General features: G+C 41.4%; 1 protein-coding gene across 1 annotated transcript in view; it reads left to right on the top strand.

The window, feature by feature from the left end:
* Positions 1–22,025, top strand: part of mRpL20 (mitochondrial ribosomal protein L20) — a 90,991-nt gene that overhangs the window by 42,534 nt on the left and 26,432 nt on the right. The window contains exon 4 of the mRNA XM_070089702.1: positions 3,531–3,674. Within this exon, the coding sequence (XP_069945803.1) occupies positions 3,531–3,674 (144 nt within the window). The remainder of the gene's footprint in view (positions 1–3,530; positions 3,675–22,025) is intronic.

The following is a 22,025-nucleotide window of genomic DNA, read 5'->3' as shown; positions in this document are numbered from 1 at the left end:
TGTATATAATATATAATGATTCTCAGCATCAATAACAAGATAGGTCATGGTAGAGATGTGCCGCTTCAGGTATCATTGACCACTTGGTTTCACCAGGGTTTATCCTCTAAAAGCCTCCCTTCCAGTTCTCTGGCAAAATCCTTGATGAGATTGAGGGGGAAAACTACTTGTTTTACTAGTGAATGAACTTACTGGTACTCTGGAATCATTAGTCTTCTACTGCTAAGTTGTATCTGTCTACTGTTGCTGCTACCTCCATGACTTGCTCTCACCAGTGTCACAGTGTTCTACCTCCTCCTCTATGTTTGTCCAACTGATACCTGTAATGCAGATTCTTCCCACAGATATGTCTTCCCACAGACACGTCTTCCCACAGACACGTCTTCCCACAGACACGTCTTCCCACAGACACGTCTTCCCACAGACACGTCTTCCCACAGACACGTCTTCCCACAGACACGTCTTCCCACAGACACGTCTTCCCACGGACACGTCTTCCCACGGACACGTCTTCCCACGGACACGTCTTCCCACGGACACGTCTTCCCACGGACACGTCTTCCCACGGACACGTCTTCCCACGGACACGTCTTCCCACGGACACGTCTTCCCACGGACACGTCTTCCCACGGACACGTCTTCCCACGGACACGTCTTCCCACGGACACGTCTTCCCACGGACACGTCTTCCCACGGACACGTCTTCCCACGGACACGTCTTCCCACGGACACGTCTTCCCACGGACACGTCTTCCCACGGACACGTCTTCCCACGGACACGTCTTCCCACGGACACGTCTTCCCACGGACACGTCTTCCCACAGACACGTCTTCCCACAGACACGTCTTCCCACAGACACGTCTTCCCACAGACACGTCTTCCCACAGACACGTCTTCCCACAGACACGTCTTCCCACAGACACGTCTTCCCACAGACACGTCTTCCCACAGACACGTCTTCCCACAGACACGTCTTCCCACAGACACGTCTTCCCACAGACACGTCTTCCCACAGACACGTCTTCCCACAGACACGTCTTCCCACAGACACGTCTTCCCACAGACACGTCTTCCCACAGACACGTCTTCCCACAGACACGTCTTCCCACAGACACGTCTTCCCACAGACACGTCTTCCCACAGACACGTCTTCCCACAGACACGTCTTCCCACAGACACGTCTTCCCACAGACACGTCTTCCCACAGACACGTCTTCCCACAGACACGGCTGCCCACAGCCACGTCTTCCCACAGACAGACACGTCTTCCCACAGACACGTCTTCCCACAGACACGTCTTCCCACAGACACGTCTTCCCACAGACACGTCTTCCCACAGACACGTCTTCCCACAGACACGTCTTCCCACAGACACGTCTTCCCACAGACACGTCTTCCCACAGACACGTCTTCCCACAGACACGTCTTCCCACAGACACGTCTTCCCACAGACACGTCTTCCCACAGACACGTCTTCCCACAGACACGTCTTCCCACAGACACGTCTTCCCACAGACACGTCTTCCCACAGACACGTCTTCCCACAGACACGTCTTCCCACAGACACGTCTTCCCACAGACACGTCTTCCCACAGACACGTCTTCCCACAGACACGTCTTCCCACAGACACGTCTTCCCACAGACACGTCTTCCCACAGACACGTCTTCCCACAGACACGTCTTCCCACAGACACGTCTTCCCACAGACACGTCTTCCCACAGACACGTCTTCCCACAGACACGTCTTCCCACAGACACGTCTTCCCACAGACACGTCTTCCCACAGACACGTCTTCCCACAGACACGTCTTCCCACAGACACGTCTTCCCACAGACACGTCTTCCCACAGACACGTCTTCCCACAGACACGTCTTCCCACAGACACGTCTTCCCACAGACACGTCTTCCCACAGACACGTCTTCCCACAGACACGTCTTCCCACAGACACGTCTTCCCACAGACACGTCTTCCCACAGACACGTCTTCCCACAGACACGTCTTTCCACAGACACGTCTTTCCACAGACACGTCTTCCCACAGCTGTGTCTTCCCACAGATGTGTCTTCCCACAGCTGTGTCTTCCCATGGATATATCTTCCCAGTGTGTGTTTTTTCATGTATGTATGTTTGTATTTATGTATGTGTATCTGTGTATACAAATTAGGAGGGGAAGGGTACTCCAGCTATTTGGACTTGACTTTCAAACCTGACTTGAAGTAAATTTGTAGGAAGTACATTAATTTCTGGCTTGTTTGAATCCCTGGTGAGTTTGTCATGCTTCCTGTATTGTTTCCAACTTCCAAGTCCATTCTTTGTTTTCCATATTTCTCCAGCACCTTCCAAATTGTGCTCCATTCTTTCAACTTCTCCTCATTCCTCTGAGGAAAGATTGTTGTATAATATTCACATCCCATATTGCTCTCAAGCATTGACATCTCCACTTCCTGTAGCCTCCTCCTTGCTGCAACGTTTGAAGCCCATGTCTCACACCTATATAAAAGTGTTGGTACCGCTATACTTTGGTTCAGTCCCCTTTTTCCCTCAGTATATAAATTGCTTTCTTTCCATAGATACCTTAACATACCACCTACCCTTTTACCTTGTCTATTATTTGATTCACCTAATCTTTCATTGACTTTCTCCATACTCCCTCCCTCCAATCTGATATTGTCTTTCAGTGCCTAGACTTTTTGTTACTCACATCACCTTGCTCTTTTTATGTTCACTTTTAATTACCTTCATTTACATATCACCCTAAACTTAACTAACCTTTACAACTTCTCTTCAGAATTTTTTAGAAGAATTGTGTTATCAGCAAGGGCCAACTGTGATAACTCTAGCTTTGTATCAGTTTCTTTGTCTTTTAATCCTGTGCCTCTCTTCATGCCTTTTGCATTCACTTATTTTACAACCCTATCTACAATTTTGCTTTTGAACAAACTGGCCATATCCCACCAAGGCAGGGTGACTAAAAAGAAAAACAAAAGTTTCTCTTTTTAAATTTAGTAATGTATACAGGAGAAGGGGTTACTAGACCCTTGCTCCTCCATCTACCAATACCTGTGTTAAATAACTATTACGGATCACTTTCTGATGTCTACTTTTACATTAAAAAGTCTCCCTTTCTGCATATCCTAACTTAAGCTTCATTGTCTGAACAAAAACTCTACTTCTTTAAGTAACCTACTACCTATGCCTGGCATTGTGCCTTTTTTTTGTTCTTTAGGCACCCCTGTGATATGCCTTTTCTAAATTCATCAAGATAAACCATTCCTCACCCTTATCTAAGTTCTATATTTTTGTTGAAGTTGTTAATTTTTTTTATTGTTGCTCACACACAGACATTCCACAGCATTAAGACATTTGTTTACAATGAACCATTTCATGTATGACTAATGGTGGTGATGTATAACTGATTTAGAAAGCTTTAACAGGTAAAAGAAAGTCACGTTGATCATAAATAAATGGTCATGACAGGTACAGTACTCCATTCACAAGATATTTGTTTTTTTCTATTTAATATTAGTTGTGGGATACACGACTTACTGCTGGGTGTTTGGAGCTGGGCACTAACTACACGAATATGAAGTCAGTTATGGATGATGTAGGTATTGCTATTGATCGCAAGACCCTGCAAAATATGGCAATATGGGAACCCCGTTCATTTAGGGTAAGTAAATATTATATGCAGTGTATTAAAGTTCATTACCTAAAATAGGAAAACCCCTTTATGTTCTATGTCATGGAAAGAATTGTAATGTCTCTTTATTTTTTTTACAGTGTTATTTCAAGCAAGTGTTCTTCATTTAGGTTTGTATTACAATATTAGGATGTCTTGAAATACAGCCTCGCCTCACTTACCGAGGGAGTTCCGTTCCTAAGACCACATCAGTAACGAATTTGTCAGCAATCAGGGAATCACCCCTTACTGATACAGTGGAACCTTGGCTTACGAATTTAATCCGTTCTGTGACCTTGTTCGTATCCTGATTTGTTCATATGCTGTGTCAATTTTCCTTATTTAAATTAATTGAAAAGCTATTAATCCATTCCAGGGGAATCCCTGCTCTCAGGAGGCACAACAAAATACACTTCAATATGACATGAATATCAACTCTACAGCTTATTTATCTATCACAGTTCATCTAATATGACATAATAAACAATATAAATAACATAGAAACATGATATATACTACTCTAGAATGAATAAAATAGGCTATAATATGGTGAGTGATAGTGGCAGTGGCAGCATCTGCCATTTACTCTCCCCCTGACTATAGTACGTATAAGTAAGTTTATTCAGGTATACACAAATACAGTTACTACATAGATTATCATACATAGCAGCATATGTGTACAGAACCTGGGATAACCCAAAAAAGTCAGACAGAGTGACTTATTTCCATTGGGGTTCTTTTAATACCTTATTATTATACAATGTAGGAGATATCTTATTATTGTACTCTAAAGGATATATACTAGGAATAAGGTAAACAGAGTTACATACATTTACATGTGTTAACTAAAAAAAAAATAAAAAATCGTTCTCCTCCCGTTCTGTCGCTACATACATTAGGTACCTTTTGGCTCTCTTCTTGAACTGGTTCATGCTGTGACTAGCTTTGACATGTACAGGCAATCTGTTCCATTCATTTATTGCTGTACAGTAAAAGGTATTTGAAGCCTGGCCACTGACTGTGGGTACTACAAAGTTGTGCTCTCTCCCTCTCGTACTATGATTGCTTCGGTTCCCAGCCTTGACAGAATTAGTAGCAAGATATTCTGGACACCGTTTGTGAGCAATTTTATAAACTTGATTTAACTTCAGTTTTTTACTCTGTCTTCACCATTCAGCATATCCATTTGTTGTAATTCATCCTGGTCTGCATGTTCTCTTGGACCCTGGTCCAGGATGAATCTTGATCTTCCCATGCTCTTATTATAAGAGAAAATGGATTGTTTGTGAGGCTAACTGCACTAGATCACATTTTCATAAGGAAAATGCTGAAACAATGTACATACAGTGGTCCCTCGATTATCGTAGTTCTCGAGAATCGTAAATTTCGGAAATCATGGGATATTTTCATATAAACATGGGCTCGCTAATCGTAGATTGACTCGCAAATAGTAGTTCGTCTGGGACAGGTACACACAGCCCCGAGCCGCCTCACACTCCTTTCCCAGCCAGTGTGCCATTGTTTATCAGTGAGTGAGGATGATCCCACGAGTTCATACGATATATTTCATAATATTCCATTCGTTTTAGTGTTTGCAACTGCTAAATAAGTCACCATGGCTCCAAGGAAAGCTTCTAATGCCAGCCCTTTGGTAAAGAATGTGAGAAACACACATAATTTAAGAAAAAGTTTGTAGAAAAATATGAAGGTGGTGGTGGTAGAGTGGAAGCAGTTGTGATAGTGTAAAGTAAAAGGACACAAGTGCAACTAATGTGACATTTTATTGTGGCAATGTTTCGCTCTCCAGGAGCTTTATCAAGCCATTACAAACAATACATGGACACAGGGTATATAAAGGCTCAGAGTGAGGTGCAATACTAGTGAGGTACCATTTCGATGTTCACTAGTGGTAGTAGTAGTAGTAGTAGTAGTAGTAGTGACAAAAGTAATACAATATGGTAGAGCAATTAATTCGTACATGAGTAAAAGGCGGGTGACACCCGCCTCAATGAACACATTTACGCATGTAGGAACGATAACTTGAACAATGCCTGTGTACAACACCGAAATTCCACCAATCATCTCATGAAAATCAGACGCCCAATTAGTGATCAAAGAAACTAATTTCCGCAGACGCAAGTGCCTCGAATCAGCACTGATCGCTGTTTCGAATACAATTAAACAAAACAACGGCAGTTTCACCATCTCCGAAGTCTTAGCAAGAATCCTTTTGAAAACAGTAAACCCTGCCATCACATAGTCTCTCCTGTTATACTACACAAAGCACATTACGGAGAGTGAACACTGAAACAAGCTGCCTCTTTCCAGTTTATATTTGTCCAACCTATTTTTATGTTACGCAAGTACGTAATAGCTTTTGTATCCTTTTACTCAGGTACGAATTAATTACTCTACCATATTGTATTACTTTTGTCACTACTACTACTACTACTACTACTACCACCACTAGTGAACATCGAAATGGTGCCTCACTAGTATTGCACCTCACTCTGAGCCTTTATATACCCTCTGTGTCCATGTATTGTTTGTAATGGCTTGATAAAGCTCCTGGAGAGCGAAACGTTGCCACAATAAAATGTCACATTAGTAGATGAATGGTTCAGAGAACCGACATGTTGATAAATTAGACACATGTGCAACTCTTGGGTACCTTTATTGAGGAAATGTTTCGCCACACAGTGGCTTCATCAGTCCATACAAAGGAGAATCTTGAAGAACAGGAGGAGAATGAGGTAATCAGTCCCTCAACCTTGAGTCGATGTGGTGAGTCCATCAATCTTGAATAGAATACATATTCTATTCAAGATTGATGGACTGAACACATCGACTCAAGGTTGAGGGACTGATTACCTCATTCTCCTCCTGTTCTTCAAGTTTCTCCTACGTATTGACTGATGAAGCCACTGTGTGGTGAAACGTTTCCTCAATAAAGGTACCCAAGAGTTGCACATGTGTCTGATTTATCAACATGTCAGTTCTCTGAACCATTCATCTACAAACCTGTCAGACACTGCAACTTCTTGGGATCTTAATACTTGGGAATTCTTCGCTTGCCTAACCCTTGGGCACGACCTACTTCCACATTGGGCAAATGTGACACCACCTATGACTGCTGCACCTCTCCTACCTACGGTTTATAAGCTCCTTCTCCGCTCATATGCCGTATTCTACTCAAGATTGATGGACTGACCACATCGTCTCAAGGTTGAGGGACTGATTACCTCATTCTCCTCCTATTCTTCAAGCTTCTCCTGTGTATGGACTGATGAAGCCACTGTGTTGCGAAACGTTTCCTTAATAAAGATACCCAAGAGTTGCACATGTGTCTAATTTATCAACGTGACGGTTCTGTGAACCATTCATCTACAATTCTCTGTATGTTCTCTAATGAGTCTATATCCATCCTGTAGTAAGGAGACCAAAACTGAGCAGCATAATCTAAATGAGGCCTCACTAGTGATGTATAGAGCTGCAAAATAACTTCTGGACTTCTGTTACTTATACTTCTTGAGATAAATCCAAGTAATCTGTTGGCCTTGTTGCGCACACTAAGGCACTGCTGTCTTGGCTTTAGATTTCTGCTTACCATGACTCCCAAGTCTTTTTCACATTCTGTATGATCAAGCTCTACTTCACCTAGATTATAGCTTCGAGGGTTATTTTCATTATCAAGGGCAAGTACCTTACACTTATCCACATTGAACTTCATCTGCCATTTTTCAGACCAAGACATTAATTTGTCCAAATCGTCCTGGAGTTCATTGATATCCTCCTCAGAGTGAATTATACGGCCTATCTTTGTATCATCAGCAAACTTACTCATGTCACTCGTAATCCCTTCATCAAGGTCATTAATGTAAATTATGAAAAAGAGAGGGCCTAAAACTGATCCTTGTGGAATGCCACTAGTGACTAATCCCCATTCAGATTTCACTCCATTAATGGTAACTCTCTGCTTTCTATTGGTAAGCCATGCCTCAATCCATGCTAGAACTTTACCTCCTATACCATGAGCTGCCACTTTTCTTAAGAGTCTCTTGTGAGGTACTCTATCGAAGGCTTTACTAAAATCCAAATAAACAATATCATATTCCTTATCACTGTCAACTGCCTCAAATGTTCTATTGAAGAACGTCAGTAAGTTTGTCAGGCAGGAACGACCTCTCGTGAATCCATGCTGAGATTCATTTATCAAGTTATGCTCTTCAAGGTGACTTCTGATAATGTCATCTATAATTGATTCTAATAACTTGCCCACTATAGATGTCAGGCTTATTGGACGGTAATTTGAAGGAGTGGACTTATCCCCTGATTTGAATATAGGAACCACATTAGCCATCTTCCACAACTCTGGCACAACACCGGTAAGGATGGACGCATTGAATACACTCGTTAATGGCTGACTAAGCTCCATCTTGCATTCCTTAAGTACCCTGGAAAACAGCTCATCGGGTCCCGGGGACTTATTTTGCTTCAGTTTGTCTATCTGTTTAATAACCATGTCCCTCGTGACAGTAATATTAGTTAACTTAAATTCATCAGGAACTAAATAATTGTTAATTACTGGAATCTCATTTACATCTTCCTGTGTAAAAACTGACAAAAAATAGTCATTAAATAAGGAACACATTTCCAGTTCCTTATCCGTCAGCTGTCCATTCCCAATTTTCAGAGGTCCTACTTTTTCCTTCACCTTCGTCCTATACACTTGAAAGAACCCCTTTGGATTAGTCTTTGATTCATTAGCAACTTTAATTTCATAGTCACGTTTAGCCTTTCTAATCCCCTTTTTTACTTCTCTTTTAAGCTGAACATATTGGTCAGTAAGGTTAACCTCTCCTCTTCTGATGCGCCTATAAATTCCCCCTTTCTCCCCTAATAGATGCTTTAGCTTCCTGTTAACCCATTTGGGATCATTATTATTAGACCTAATATCTCTCTGGGGAATGTATATACTCTGGGCACGGTGTACATTATTAAGAAAACAATCATAAAAGCAGATCCCTTCATAATCATAAGTATGATCATCGTCAATAAAATCATTAGCTAGATAACCCCAATCAAGATTAGACAGGTGTTCCCTAAGTCCATTATAATTGGCAGAACGAAAATCAGGGATTTTTACTGTATTATCATTATTCTTGCATTCCCAGTTAATGCTAAAAGTGATTGATTTGTGATCACTTGCGCCAAGCTCTTCAGTGATCTCCAGATTATTCACGAGTGTTTCCTTATTTGACAAGACTAGGTCTAGCAAATTATTACCCCTGGTAGGCTCTTGTTACGCTCTGCTTCAGAAAACAGTCCTGAACTGTTTCCATAAAGTCACTGGACTCTAGATTACCTGTCAAAGAATTCCAGTCAATTTGACTAAAGTTAAAGTCCCCTACTATGACTATGTTATTGTGTCTAGAAGCCCTAACAATTTTGTCCCAAAGAAGTCTCCCTCTATCGTGATCCAAGCCTGGAGGTCGGTATATTACACCTAGAATTAGTTTTTCTTGACCCTCTACGAACTCTACCCAAACAGATTCTGTTACTGCTCCATCTATTTTTATACCTGTTTTTATGCAACAATTAATGTTTTCTCGAACATATGATGCAACTCCTCCCCCCTTCCCATTAGATCTATCCACATTGAACAACTTAAATCCCTGAATATTACACTCAGCAGTCATATCCCGACTCTTTAAATCATACCATGTTTCAGTTAATGCAATGATGTCAAAGTTCCCAGCACATGCTACCAAACGTAGTTCATTAATTTTATTTCTTGCACTTCGACTGTTAGCATAAAATACCATCATATGTTTTTTCTTCTGCACATTTTTCCTATTGATCTATGTTTTTACACAATTCCTGAAATTATCATTACCCGGAGTTACTCCATGACAGTTACTATTAAGATTCTTAATATCAGAGCATAAGTCAATATATCCATACTCATTATTTATCATTTCTAAACCCATACCTCTAACTAATCCTAGTTTAAAGTCCTAACAACCCCCTCAACTGAGTTAACAAGAAAACCCACACCTGCCCTGGATAAGTGAACCCCATCCCTGGCATACATGTCATTTCGGCCATAGAAGTTGTCCCAGTTGTCAATGAATGGTACTGCATTATCCTTACAGTGTTTATCCAGCCAACAATTAATACCAATTGCTCTGGACAACCATTCATTACCAACACTTCTTTTTGGCAAAATGCCACATATAACAGGGTCCCCCCCTTCTTCCTAATTATGTCTATAGCTGTCCTGAACTTTCTAACTAAATCCTCACTTCTGCGCTTGCCTACATCATTGCCTCCAGCACTGAGGCAAATAATAGGATTAATCCAATTACCGTTCATGATGTTGTCAAGCCGGCTAACAATGTCCTCCATCCCAGCCCCAGGAAAGCAAACCCTCTGTCTCCTACTCCTGTCCTTCAAGCAGAATGCCCTATCCATGTATCTAACCTGGCTATCCCCAACAACTACAATATTCATCGTGACGATCCCAGTAGTCGACTCACATTCGTCGGGTAGCACCGAGAATGCGTTTGAGGTTTCCACAAGAGTTTTAAGCTAGGTAAGTGGCCCCTGAAGTGACCTAGAGTCATAAGAACATAAGAACATAAGAAAGGAGGAACACTGCAGCAGGCCTGTTGGCCCATACTAGGCAGGCCTTTTACAATTCATCCCACTAGCAAAACATTTGCCCAACCCAATTTTCAATGCTACCCAAGAAATTGTCGGTATTATATACCATTCTTGCACAACCAAGAAATAAGCCCTGATATGCAAGTCCCACTCAAATCCAACCCCTCTCACTCATGCATTTATCCAACCTCTCCTCCTTATGGAGGGGGATTCCCCTTCCAAACAATAACCTCTCTTCCCTCTCTCCTCCCTGTCTTCCATTCTTCAACAACAGCCTTCAATAAAGGTAACGGTCATGTTGAGTGTTCATTCTTTTGCGCATATAAATCTATCCTTAAGGTAAAAAAAAATTGTTGTTGATACTTCTGGGTGTCAGGAACGGATTAATTGTATTTACATTATTTCTTATGGGGAAAATTGATTCGAAAATCGTAGATTTTGATAATAGTAGCACCTCCAGGAACAGATTAATTATGAAAAACGAGGGACCACTGTAATTTATAAATAAGAAACAGAGAATGTAATGAAATAAAGTGGTTATTGTATGTATAATATAGTACACACCCTGGAGCAGATGCTGGCAGAGGTTGAGGGTGGTGGAAGTTAGTTTCATGTCCTTTTTCTATTAATTGCTTACGCACCAGGGTTTTTGATGTACAGGTGTCCCTCAACATTCGCGAGGGTTAGGGGATCAAGAGCCTCGCGAATGTTGAAAAACCATGAATGTTTGGTGCCCCAATATATTGTAGGGAATTATTATTATTATAATCAAAAAGAAGTGCTAAGCCACAAGGGCTATACAGCATATTGTAGGGAAATATAATACAATACTGCTTAACTTGTTGAACCATGAACAATCATAAAATACATGAAAATGTCGTAAGTTGTACTAAATATATACATGTTATGCTTTAATAACATGTATGTTATTAAATACCACAGACTCCACCACTTCCTCAACCAATGCGAGTCCCTACTACCCTCCCTCTGACCCCCGCAACTGGCAGCCAGCCCTCCCACCACTCAGTGTGGTGAGTGTTTTGTTTGTTCATTATCTGCTATTAAACTACAGTATAAATAATGTAAACCCATTCATGACTGCATATTGGAATGGCTATTTGAACAGGTATTGGACGGTGACATCATGTGTTTACTCTTGAACACAGCAAAGAATCAAACATTTCTGCTACTGCTAATAATAATAGTAATAATAATAATAATAATAATAATAATAATAATAATAATAATAATAATAATAATACGATATAATTGAAGAAGGAAATTGTACAAAAATACGAGGGAGTGGTTGACACATCGTCAGTGTGGCTTTGTTTATGCTGGAGTGAACATTAATCTCCCTGCTCTTCCAAACATTTCACAATAATTCAACGGTTGAGGCAGTGGTAGAGGCAGTGATAGAGGCAGTGATAGAGGCAGTGATAGAGGCAGTGGGTGAGGCAGTGGTATTTACTAACATATACGTATGTTATAAATAATAATAGTACATGTTAATATTAATAACATTTATAATAATAATAATAATAAATGTTATTCATAATGTACTATTATTATTTATAACATATATGTTAGTAAATATCACTGCCTCTATCGCTGCCTCTACCACTGCCTCTATCGCTGCCTCTACCACTGCCTCTATCACTGCCTCTACCACTGCCTCTACCACTGCCTCTACCACTGCCTCTACCACTGCCTCTACCACTGCCTCTACCACTGCCTCTACCACTGCCTCTATCACTGCCTCTATCACTGCCTATACCACTGCCTCTACCACTGCCTCAACCACTCCAGTCACACTCAATCTACAAGCACCAAACAATGAATTATTGTGAAATGTTTGGAAGAGCAGGGAAACTAATGTTCACTCCAGCATAAACAAAAAGCCACACTGACGAAGTGTTAACCACTCCCTCGTATTTTTGTACAATTTCCTTCTTCAATTATATCGTATTATTATTATTATTATTATTATTATTATTATTATTATTATTATTATTATTATTATTATTATTGTTATTATTAGCAGTAGCAGAAATGTTTGATTCTTTGCTGTGTTCAAGAGTAAACACATGATGTCACCGTCTAATACCTGTTCAAATAGCCATTCCAATATACAGTCATGAATGTGTTTACATTATTTATACTGTAGTTTAATAGCAAATAATGAACAAACAAAACACTCACCACACTGAGTGGTGGGAGGGCTGGCTGCCAGTTGCGGGGGTCGGTGGGAGGGTAGTAGGGACTCGCAGGTGGCGGGAAACTTGAATATGATTTGGCGGCTGGGAATTTGGTGGCTGGGAATTTGGCGGTTGGGAATTCGCGAATGTGTGAAGCCCGCGAAAGCTGAAAACGTGAATGTTGAGGGAGACCTGTACAGTGGTCCCTCAATAATCGTCTGGCCTGAAAGTCGTCCATTTCGGAAATAGTCCCATTATTTCGTCTAAACATTGGCTCGCAAATGGTCCATTAACTCGCTAATCATCCTGTGTCTGGGACGCGTACTCACGCTCTGAGCCGCCTGGGCCTGCCTTCCCAGCCATTGTGCCATTGTTTACCAGTGAGTGAAGGTTCCCTCACTTGCTCCTACGAAATATTTCATAATATTCCATTGATTTTAGTGCTTGCAAGTGCTAAATAAGCTACCATGGCTCCAAAGAAAGCTTCTAGTGCCAACCCTTTGGTCAAGAATGTGAGAAACACATACAATTTATGAAAAAGTTTGTAGAAAAATACAAAGGTGGTGGTGGTGGTAGAGTGGAAGCAGTTGTGATAGTGGTTGATGGTGGTAGTGATTGTGGTAGAAGGTAGTAGTGATGGTGGTAACAGTTGTAATAGTGGTAGAAGGTTGTAGTGATGGTGGTAGAGGGTTCCTTCTTTAGTGATTCAGCGATTCTACCAACTCCTCCAATGTTGTTGGAGTTATATAGGGCTACAGAAAACACCACCGCCTCAGCTGCTGCTTCACCACCATTATGGACGGCTTACTCTCAGTGGCCTTTATATACCCAACAACAACACAACACAACACCTCTCGTGACATACGTAATGACTTATTTTATTCATTCTAGAGTATATTCCATGTTTCTATGTTATTAATATTGTTTATTATGTCATATTAGTTGAATTGTGATAGATAAATAAGCCGTAGAGTTGATATTAGTGTCATATTCTCCAACAATAAACTTGGTTTAGAAATACACGTAAGCAAACACTATGACATATTTATTAGAAAACGTTTCGGTCCTGGGACCTTGATCACTTCTAACATATAGAGGTAGAAAGACATTATATATAGGCGGAGAGTGAGGTGTGAGTGACGCACGTGACCTGAGGAATGTCATGTTGGGATGAGGACGGGTAGACGATGAAATCATGTGACTCCAACAATAAACTTGGTTTAGAAACACACGTAAGCAAACACTATGACATATTTATTAGAAAACGTTTCGGTCCTGGGACCTTGATCACTTCTAACATATAGAGGTAGAAAGACATTATATATAGGCGGAGAGTGAGGTGTGAGTGACGCACGTGACCTGAGGAATGTCATGTTGGGATGAGGACGGGTAGACGATGAAATCATGTGACTCCTGTGTTGTTGGGTTGGTGGTGCTTAAGTATCATGTATGCCAATGTTTTTGAAATTTTGTAGTTTCCAGTGTTGCGTTCTATAGTGTCAGTGATGGTGATTAGTGAGGCTTCTAGGCACCGTCGATGTCTGAGGTCTGGTTCTGTGAGAACGAGTTGTGCCTGATTCCAGTTCATCAAATGCCCCGTGGAGCCTCTGTGGAGGACTCAGACGTTCCTTACATCGTCTCTGTTAGAGGCATTTCGATGCTCATTCAGGCGGACTGCAAGATCTCTGCCTGTCTCGCCTACATATTTCTTGGGACAGAACCCACAGGGGATAGTGAAGACGCCTGCTGTAGAAGTTAGAGGTGTGGGGCTGCGTTTCAAAGTGAGGTCTTTGATAGATGATGTGTTTATGGTGGAAACGTTCATGTTACTCATAGCAAGTGCCCGGCGAGTATTCGTGGCACAACTCGTTCTCACAGAACCAGACCTTTAATGCCGACGGTACCTAGAAGCCTCACTAATCACCGTCACCGACACTATAGAACACAACACTGGAAACTACAAAATTTCCAAAACTTTGGCATACATGATACTTAAGCACCACCAACCCAACAACACAGGAGTCACATGATTTCATCGTCTACCCGTCCTCATCCCAACATGACATTCCTCAGGTCACGTGCGTCACTCACACCTCACTCCCCACCTATATATATAATGCCTTTCTACCTCTGTATGTTAGAAGTGATCAAGGTACCAGGACCGAAACGTTTTCTAATAAATATGTCATGGTGTTTGCTTACATGTCTTTCTAAACCAACTTGTCGGTATTTATTACCAAGGTTTATAACAATAAACTTACCATCCCTCCCTCACACAAACAAGTCTTCAATAAGAACATAAGAAAGGAGGAACACTGCAATAAGCCTGTTGACCCATACTAGGCCAGTCCTTCACAAATACAACCCACTAACAGAACAAATGCTACTCAAGCAATAATCTCAGGTGCAAGTCCGACTCAAATCCAACCCCTCTCACTCGTGTATTTATCCAACCTAAATTTGAAATTACCCAAGCCATAGCTTTTAGAACATAAGAAAGGAGGAACACTGCAATAAGTCTGTTGGCCCATACTAGGCCGATCCTTCACAAATCCAACCCACTAACAGAACAAATGCTACCCAAGCAATAATCTCAGGTGCAAGTCCGACTCAAATCCAACCCCTCTCACTCGTGTATTTATCCAACCTAAATTTGAAACTACCCAATGTTTTAGCTTCGATCACCCTACTAGGCAGACCATTCCACTCATCAACTACCCCTATTACCAGTGTTCATTTATACATTTTATTAGTGCTTTACATTTATTTGGCATTCTTTTCTGCATGTAAATCTATATTTATGCTAGGGAAGTGACCCCTGAAGTGACCTAGAGTCCTTATGGAGGGGGATTCCCCTTCCAAACAATAACCTCTCTTCCCTCTCTCCTCCTCCCTGTCTTACATTCATCAATACTGAAACCAAGATGCCCTCCATCGAGCAACTTTACCAGCAGCTTAAGGAAGAATTGAGAGTAGCGAGGATGGAGATACGGCGATTGACTGAGGAAAACAAGAGGATTCATAGTAGTCCTCCTGTTTTGAGTCCGCAGGTCAAGAAGGGAACATGGTCAGTGGCTGGACAGCATGGAACGAAGTTGACGATCAAGAAGACGAATGGAAAGGCAGAAATGATGAAGAAGAAAGAGACTGCTGTGGAAACATCTAATGCATTCTCTGTGCTACCCGACAAATGTCAGTCGACTACTGGAAATGTCAGTCGACTACTGGAAATGTCACGACGAGCGACACCGAGAAAGGTAAGAATGTTGTTGTTGGGGATAGCCAGGTTAGGTACATGGATAGGGCGTTCTGCTTGAAGGACAGGAGTAGGAGACAGAGGGTTTGCTTTCCTGGGGCTGGGATGGAGGATATTGTTAGCTGGCTTGACAACATCATGAACGGTAATGGGATCAATCCTATTATCTGCCTCAGTGCTGGAGGCAATGATGTAGGCAAGCGTAGAAGTGAGGATTTAGTTAAAAGGTTCAGGACAGCAACAGACATAATTGGGAAGAAGGGGGAGTGCCCTGTTATATGTGGCATTTTGCCAAGAAGGGGTGTTGGAAATGAATGGTTGTCCAGAGCAATTGGTATTAATTGTTGGCTGGATAAACACTGTAAAGATAATGCAGTACCATTCATTGACAACTGGGACAACTTCTATGGCCGAAATGACATGTATGCCAGGGATGGGGTTCACATATCCAGGGCAGGTGTGGGTTTTCTTGCTAGCTCAGTTGAGGGGGTTGTTAGGACTTTAAACTAGGATTAGTTAGAGGTATGGGTTTAGAAATGATAAATAATGAGTATGGATATATTGACTTATGCTCTGATATTAAGAATCTTAATAGTTACTGTCATGGTATAACTCTGGGTAATGATAATTTCAGAAATTGTGTAAAAACAAAAGATGAATAGGAAAAATGTGCAGAAGAAAAAACATATGATGGTATTTTATGCTAACAGTCGAAGTGCAAGAAATAAGATTAATGAACTACGTTTGGTAGCATGTGCTGGGAACTTTGATGTCATTGCATTAACTGAAACCTGGTATGATTTAACCCTTTGAGGGTTTTGGTCGTACTAGTACGTCTTACGCGTAGGGGTTTTTGACGTACTAGTACGCATAAATTCTAGCGGCCTCAAATCTCGCAGGAAAAGGCTGATAAGCCTAGATGTGAGAGAATGGGTCTGTGTGGTGGGTGTGCGCAGTAGGAAAAAAATCTGGGACCCAGTGGTGCATTGTGGGAATGCCATCATAGTACACAATTTCCACCGTGCCCTGCGGTAAGAAGTTCCTCACTCCTCGGCGAATTGGGACACTATTACAGTTCTAATACAGATGGAAGTGACAGTGAAGATGAGTTTCAAGGTTCTGGTGAGGTTTTGACCGAAACTAATGACCATAATATGGGTAATAGTGAGGAAAACCCAGACAACCCACAGCCTTCCACCTCTGGTGCTGGGCCGTCGTTCAGTTGTACCAGAATCAAAGAGGAAACAACTATTTTCCAAAATCCCAGACTCAGATGTGAGCATTGGTGATGATAATGATAGTGATTATGAACTACAAGCTCTTCAAACTTGTTCCAAGAATGGAGGAGGAGGAGGAGGCAGAGGAGGAGGAGGCAGAGGAGGAGGAGGCAAGAGGAGGAGGAGGCAAGAGGAGGAGGAGGAGGAGGAAGAAGAAGAGGAGGAGGAGGAGGAAGAAGAGGAGGAGGAGGAGGAGGAGGAGGAGGAAGAAGAAGAATACGTAATGATAACAATAATACATAATAATAATACATAATAATAATAATACATAATAATAATACATAATAATAATAATAGGTAATAATAATAATATGTAATAATAAATGTTCACCCATGACAGTAACAAGATAAGGGGAGATAACATCTGATAAGTGCTGACGTTTGATGAGGGTAAATGAGGGTAGAGCTGATGCCAAAAGATGAGATGAACATCGCCCTCCCTTTGTTTTTGCTGGTATACTAACATTTCTGTCTGTCTATTTGCCTGTCTGTCAAGCTCCCTGTCTATCCATCTAGCTCTCTGTCTCAGAGAGCCACAAGACTGCGTCATCACTTTTACTCACATCTTCAAGCAGAGTATAGCACTTTGTCTGGGTTTCTTGGGTTATCCTAGGTAATTTATACTATGTATACTTGTATTTATGTGTACCTGTGAGACAGAGATAGACAGACAGATAGAATGAGGGAGAAAGATAATTAGATAGAATGGAGGAGGGGAAGCAGCATCCGACCCCATTGTTTTGACAGGCCGGAGGGGGAAAGAGTAATGAGCCAATATGTCACTTTGACAGCTGCCGACTCCTTGTAATTTACACTATGGACGAGGAGGAGGAGAAGGAGAAGGAGGAAGAGTAGGGGGAAGAGGAAGAAGAGGAGGAGGAGGAAGAGGAGGAGAAGGAAGAGGAAGAGTAGGAGGAAGAGGAATAAGAGGAAGAGGAGGAGGAAGAGGAATAGTAGGAAGATTAGGGGGAAGAGGAGGAAGAGGAAGAGGAGGAGGAGGAAGAGTAGGAGGAAGAGGAAGAAGAGGAGGAGGAGGAAGAGGAAGAGTAGGAGGAAGAGGAAGAGGAGGAAGAGGAAGAGTATGAGGAAGAGTAGGGGGAAGAGGAGGAAGAGTAGGGGGAAGAGGAGGAAGAGGAAGAAGAGGAGGAGGAGGGTGGAACACTAGTACACTGGTACTGGTACACTAACATTTCTGTCTGTCTATTTGTCTGTCTGTCAAGCTCCCTGTCTATCTGTCTATCCGTCTAGCTCTCTGTCTCAGAGAGCCACAAGACTGTGTCATCACTTTTACTCACATCTTCAAGCAGAGTATAGCACTTTGTCTGGATTTCTTGGGTTATCCTAGGTAATTTATACTATGTATACTTGTATTTATGTGTACCTGTGAGACAGAGATAGACAGACAGATAGAAAGAGAGAGACAGATTGAAAGAGATAGAATGAGGGAGAAAGATAAAACACCATTGTGTATGACACCATGTTTCAGAGTTCCACAAGCTGCAGAACTAATAGGAATATGTTCAGTGACTGTATATTGGTATATATATTATAGAACAATAATAATAAACAATGTTTTGTATTGTTTGTTTTTGTAAACAAGTTTTGTAAACAATATATTGATAATTATGTTTGTGTGCTTATTGTGTTGTATACAACGAGTGTATATATGTACATTGCACCTTACTTTGGTTTCACAGGCCACATAAGTTATGTGAAAAAATAAAATAGTGAAAAAAACAACAAACCTTCAAATACAAGTAAACTAAAGTTTACCGGGTGAGCGGCAGTCGCCGCTGTTGCCATACGCGGCTCATTTTCTGCAAACTTCATGCATCCATATCTCCGTAAGTATTGATGGTAAATTTTTTTTGTTTATCCTATAATGTTTAGAAAAAAAAACTATTTTTTCATAAGAAAAAATAATTTTTTTTTTTTTTTGAAATTTGGCCGACCCTGAGAACGAGTTTCGGAGAGGGCCTGTCGACCCTCAAAGGGTTAAAGAATCAGGACATGATTGCTGAGTGTAATATTCAAGAGTTTAAGCTCTTCCATGTGGATAGATGTGATGGGAAGGGGGGAGGAGTTGCATTATATGCTCGAGAAAATATTAACTGTTGCATAAAAACAGGTATAAAAATAGATGGAACAGTTTTAGAATCTCTTTGGGTAGAGTTTGTAGAGGGTCAAGAAAAACTAATTCTAGGTGTAATATACCGACCTCCAGGCTTGGATCACGATAGAGAGAGACTTCTTTGGGACGAAATTGCTAGGGCTTCTAGACACAATAACATAGTGATAGTAGGGGATTTTAACTTTAGTCAAATTGACTGTAATTCTTTGACCAGTATTCTAGAATCCAGTGACTTAATGGAAACAGTTCAGGACTGTTTTCTGAAGCAGTGTGTAAAAGAGCCTACCAGGGGTAATAATTTGCTAGACCTAGTCTTGTCAAATAAGGAAACACTTGTAAATAATCTGGAGATCACTGAAGAGCTTGGCGCAAGTGATCACAAATCCATCACTTTCAGCATTAACTGGGAATACAAGAATAATGATAATACGGTAAAAATCCCATATTTTTGTTCTGCCAATTACAATGGACTTAGGGAACACCTGTCAAATCTCGATTGGGGTTATCTAGCTAATGATTTTATTGACGATGATCAAACTTATGATTATGAAGGGATCTGCATTTATGATTTTTTTCTTATAATAATGTACACCGTGCTCAGAGTATATACATTCCCCAGAGAGAAATTAGGTCTAATAATAACAATCCCAAATGGATTAACAGGAGGCTAAAGCATCTATTAGGGGAGAAAAGGGGAATTTATAGGCACATCAGAAGAGGAGAGGTTAACCTTACTGACCAATATGTTCAGCTTAAAAGAGAAGTAAAAAAGGGGATTAGAAAGGCTAAATGTGACTATGAAATTAGAGTTGCTGATGAATCAAAGACTAATCCTAAGGGGTTCTTTCAAGTGTATAGGACGAAGGTGAAGGAAAAAGTAGGACCTCTGAAAATTGGGAATGGACAGCTGACGGATAACGAACTGGAAATGTGTTCTTTATTTAATGACTATTTTTTGTCAGTTTTTACACAGGAAGATGTAAATGAGATTCCAGTAATTAACAATTATTTAGTTCATGATGAATTTAAGTTAACTAATATTACTGTCACGAGGGACATGGTTATTAAACAGATGGACAAACTGAAGCAAAATAAGTCCCCGGGACCCGATGAGTTGTTTTCCAGGGTACTTAAGGAATGCAAGATGGAGCTTAGTCAGCCATTAACGAGTGTGTTTAATGCGTCCATCCTTACCGGTGTTGTGCCAGAGTTGTGGAAGATGGCTAATATGGTTCCTATATTCAAATCAGGGGATAAGCCCACTCCTTCAAATTACCGTCCAATAAGCCTGACATCTATAGTGGGCAAGTTATTAGAATCAATTATAGCTGACATTATTAGAAGTCACCTTGAAGAGCATAACTTGATAAATGAGTCTCAGTATGGATTCATGAGAGGTCGTTCTTGCCTGACAAACTTACTGACGTTCTTCAATAGAACATTTGAGGCAGTTGACAGTGATAAAGAATATGATATTGTTTATTTGGATTTTAGTAAAGCCTTCGATAGAGTACCTCACAAGAGACTCTTAAGAAAAGTGGCAGCTCATGGTATAGGAGGTAAAGTTCTAGCATGGATAGAGGCATAGCTTACGAATAGAAAGCAGAGAGTTACCATTAACCCTTTGAGGGTTTCGGATGTACTAGTACGGCTTATTCATAGGGTTTTTTGACGTACTAGTACGCATAAATTTTAGCACCGTCAAATCTCGCGGGAAAAGGCTGGTAGGCCTAGATGTGAGAGAATGGGTCTGTGTGGTTGGTGTGTGCGGTAGAAAAAAAATCTGGGACCCAGTGGTGCATTGTGGGAACGCCATCTTAGTACACAATGTCCACCATGCCTCACGGTAAGAAGTTCCTCACTCCTCGGCGAATTTGGACACTTTTGTTCCCCAGTGACAGTTCTAATACAGATGGAAGTGCCAGTGAAGATGAGTTTCAAGGTTTTGGTGAGGTTTTGACCGAAATTAATGATCATAATATCGGTAATAGTGAGGAAAACCCAGACGACCCTCAGCCTTCCACCTCTGGTGCTGGGCGGTCTAGTTCACATTCAGTTGTACCAGAATCAAAGAGGAAACTCCTATTTTCCCAAATCCCAGACTCAGATGTGAGCATTTGTGATGATAGTGATAGTGATTATGAACTACAAGCTCTTGAAAACAGTTCCAGTAGTGATAGTAAAGTGCAATATTCCCCAGTGAAGTGTCAGTATATACGACGATATATGCGCTCTGGTAGTGTGCCATATGCTATTCCAAGGGGAAGGAGTACATCTCAGAGTACATCCCGTGGCTATACAACAGGAACATACAGTGAAAACGACGATGATAGTGTTGCAATTGAGATGGAAAATGTGCATGGTGGTGGATAGTGGTGGTGACGGCCGTGAGGCACCAGCAGTCGGCCATGCTGCCACCCACACCGCTGCCTCAGCTGATCTACAACAAAGGCCACCATCCCCCACCCACCCACCACACCAGCCTCCACAACCACAACCACCTGTCATTGTCCAGTACCCACTAGCAGACTGCACCTGGGATTGGCAGGAAGCTAGCAATTTTGTTCCAAATGCCCACCAGTTTGATGACAGCCAAAGTGGAATACGGCCATCTTGTACACTTGGGAACAATGCCACTGAACTGGAATGTTTTGAGTTATTCTTTGACGAACCCCTGATCGAAAGTATTGCCATGGAAAGCAACACATACTACGAGTACACCATGGCAAACACAATACTTTCACCAAAATCACGTCTACACCAGTGGAAGGAGGCAACTGTGGCTGAGATGTATCTTTTCTTTGCCACAATAAT

This window comes from Cherax quadricarinatus, chromosome 2 (genome assembly GCF_038502225.1).
Source record: "Cherax quadricarinatus isolate ZL_2023a chromosome 2, ASM3850222v1, whole genome shotgun sequence".
In the NCBI taxonomy this organism is placed as follows: Eukaryota; Metazoa; Arthropoda; class Malacostraca; order Decapoda; family Parastacidae; genus Cherax; species Cherax quadricarinatus.
The sequence above is the reverse complement of the archived record's forward strand: the minus strand, read 5'-3'. Positions and strand labels throughout refer to the sequence as shown.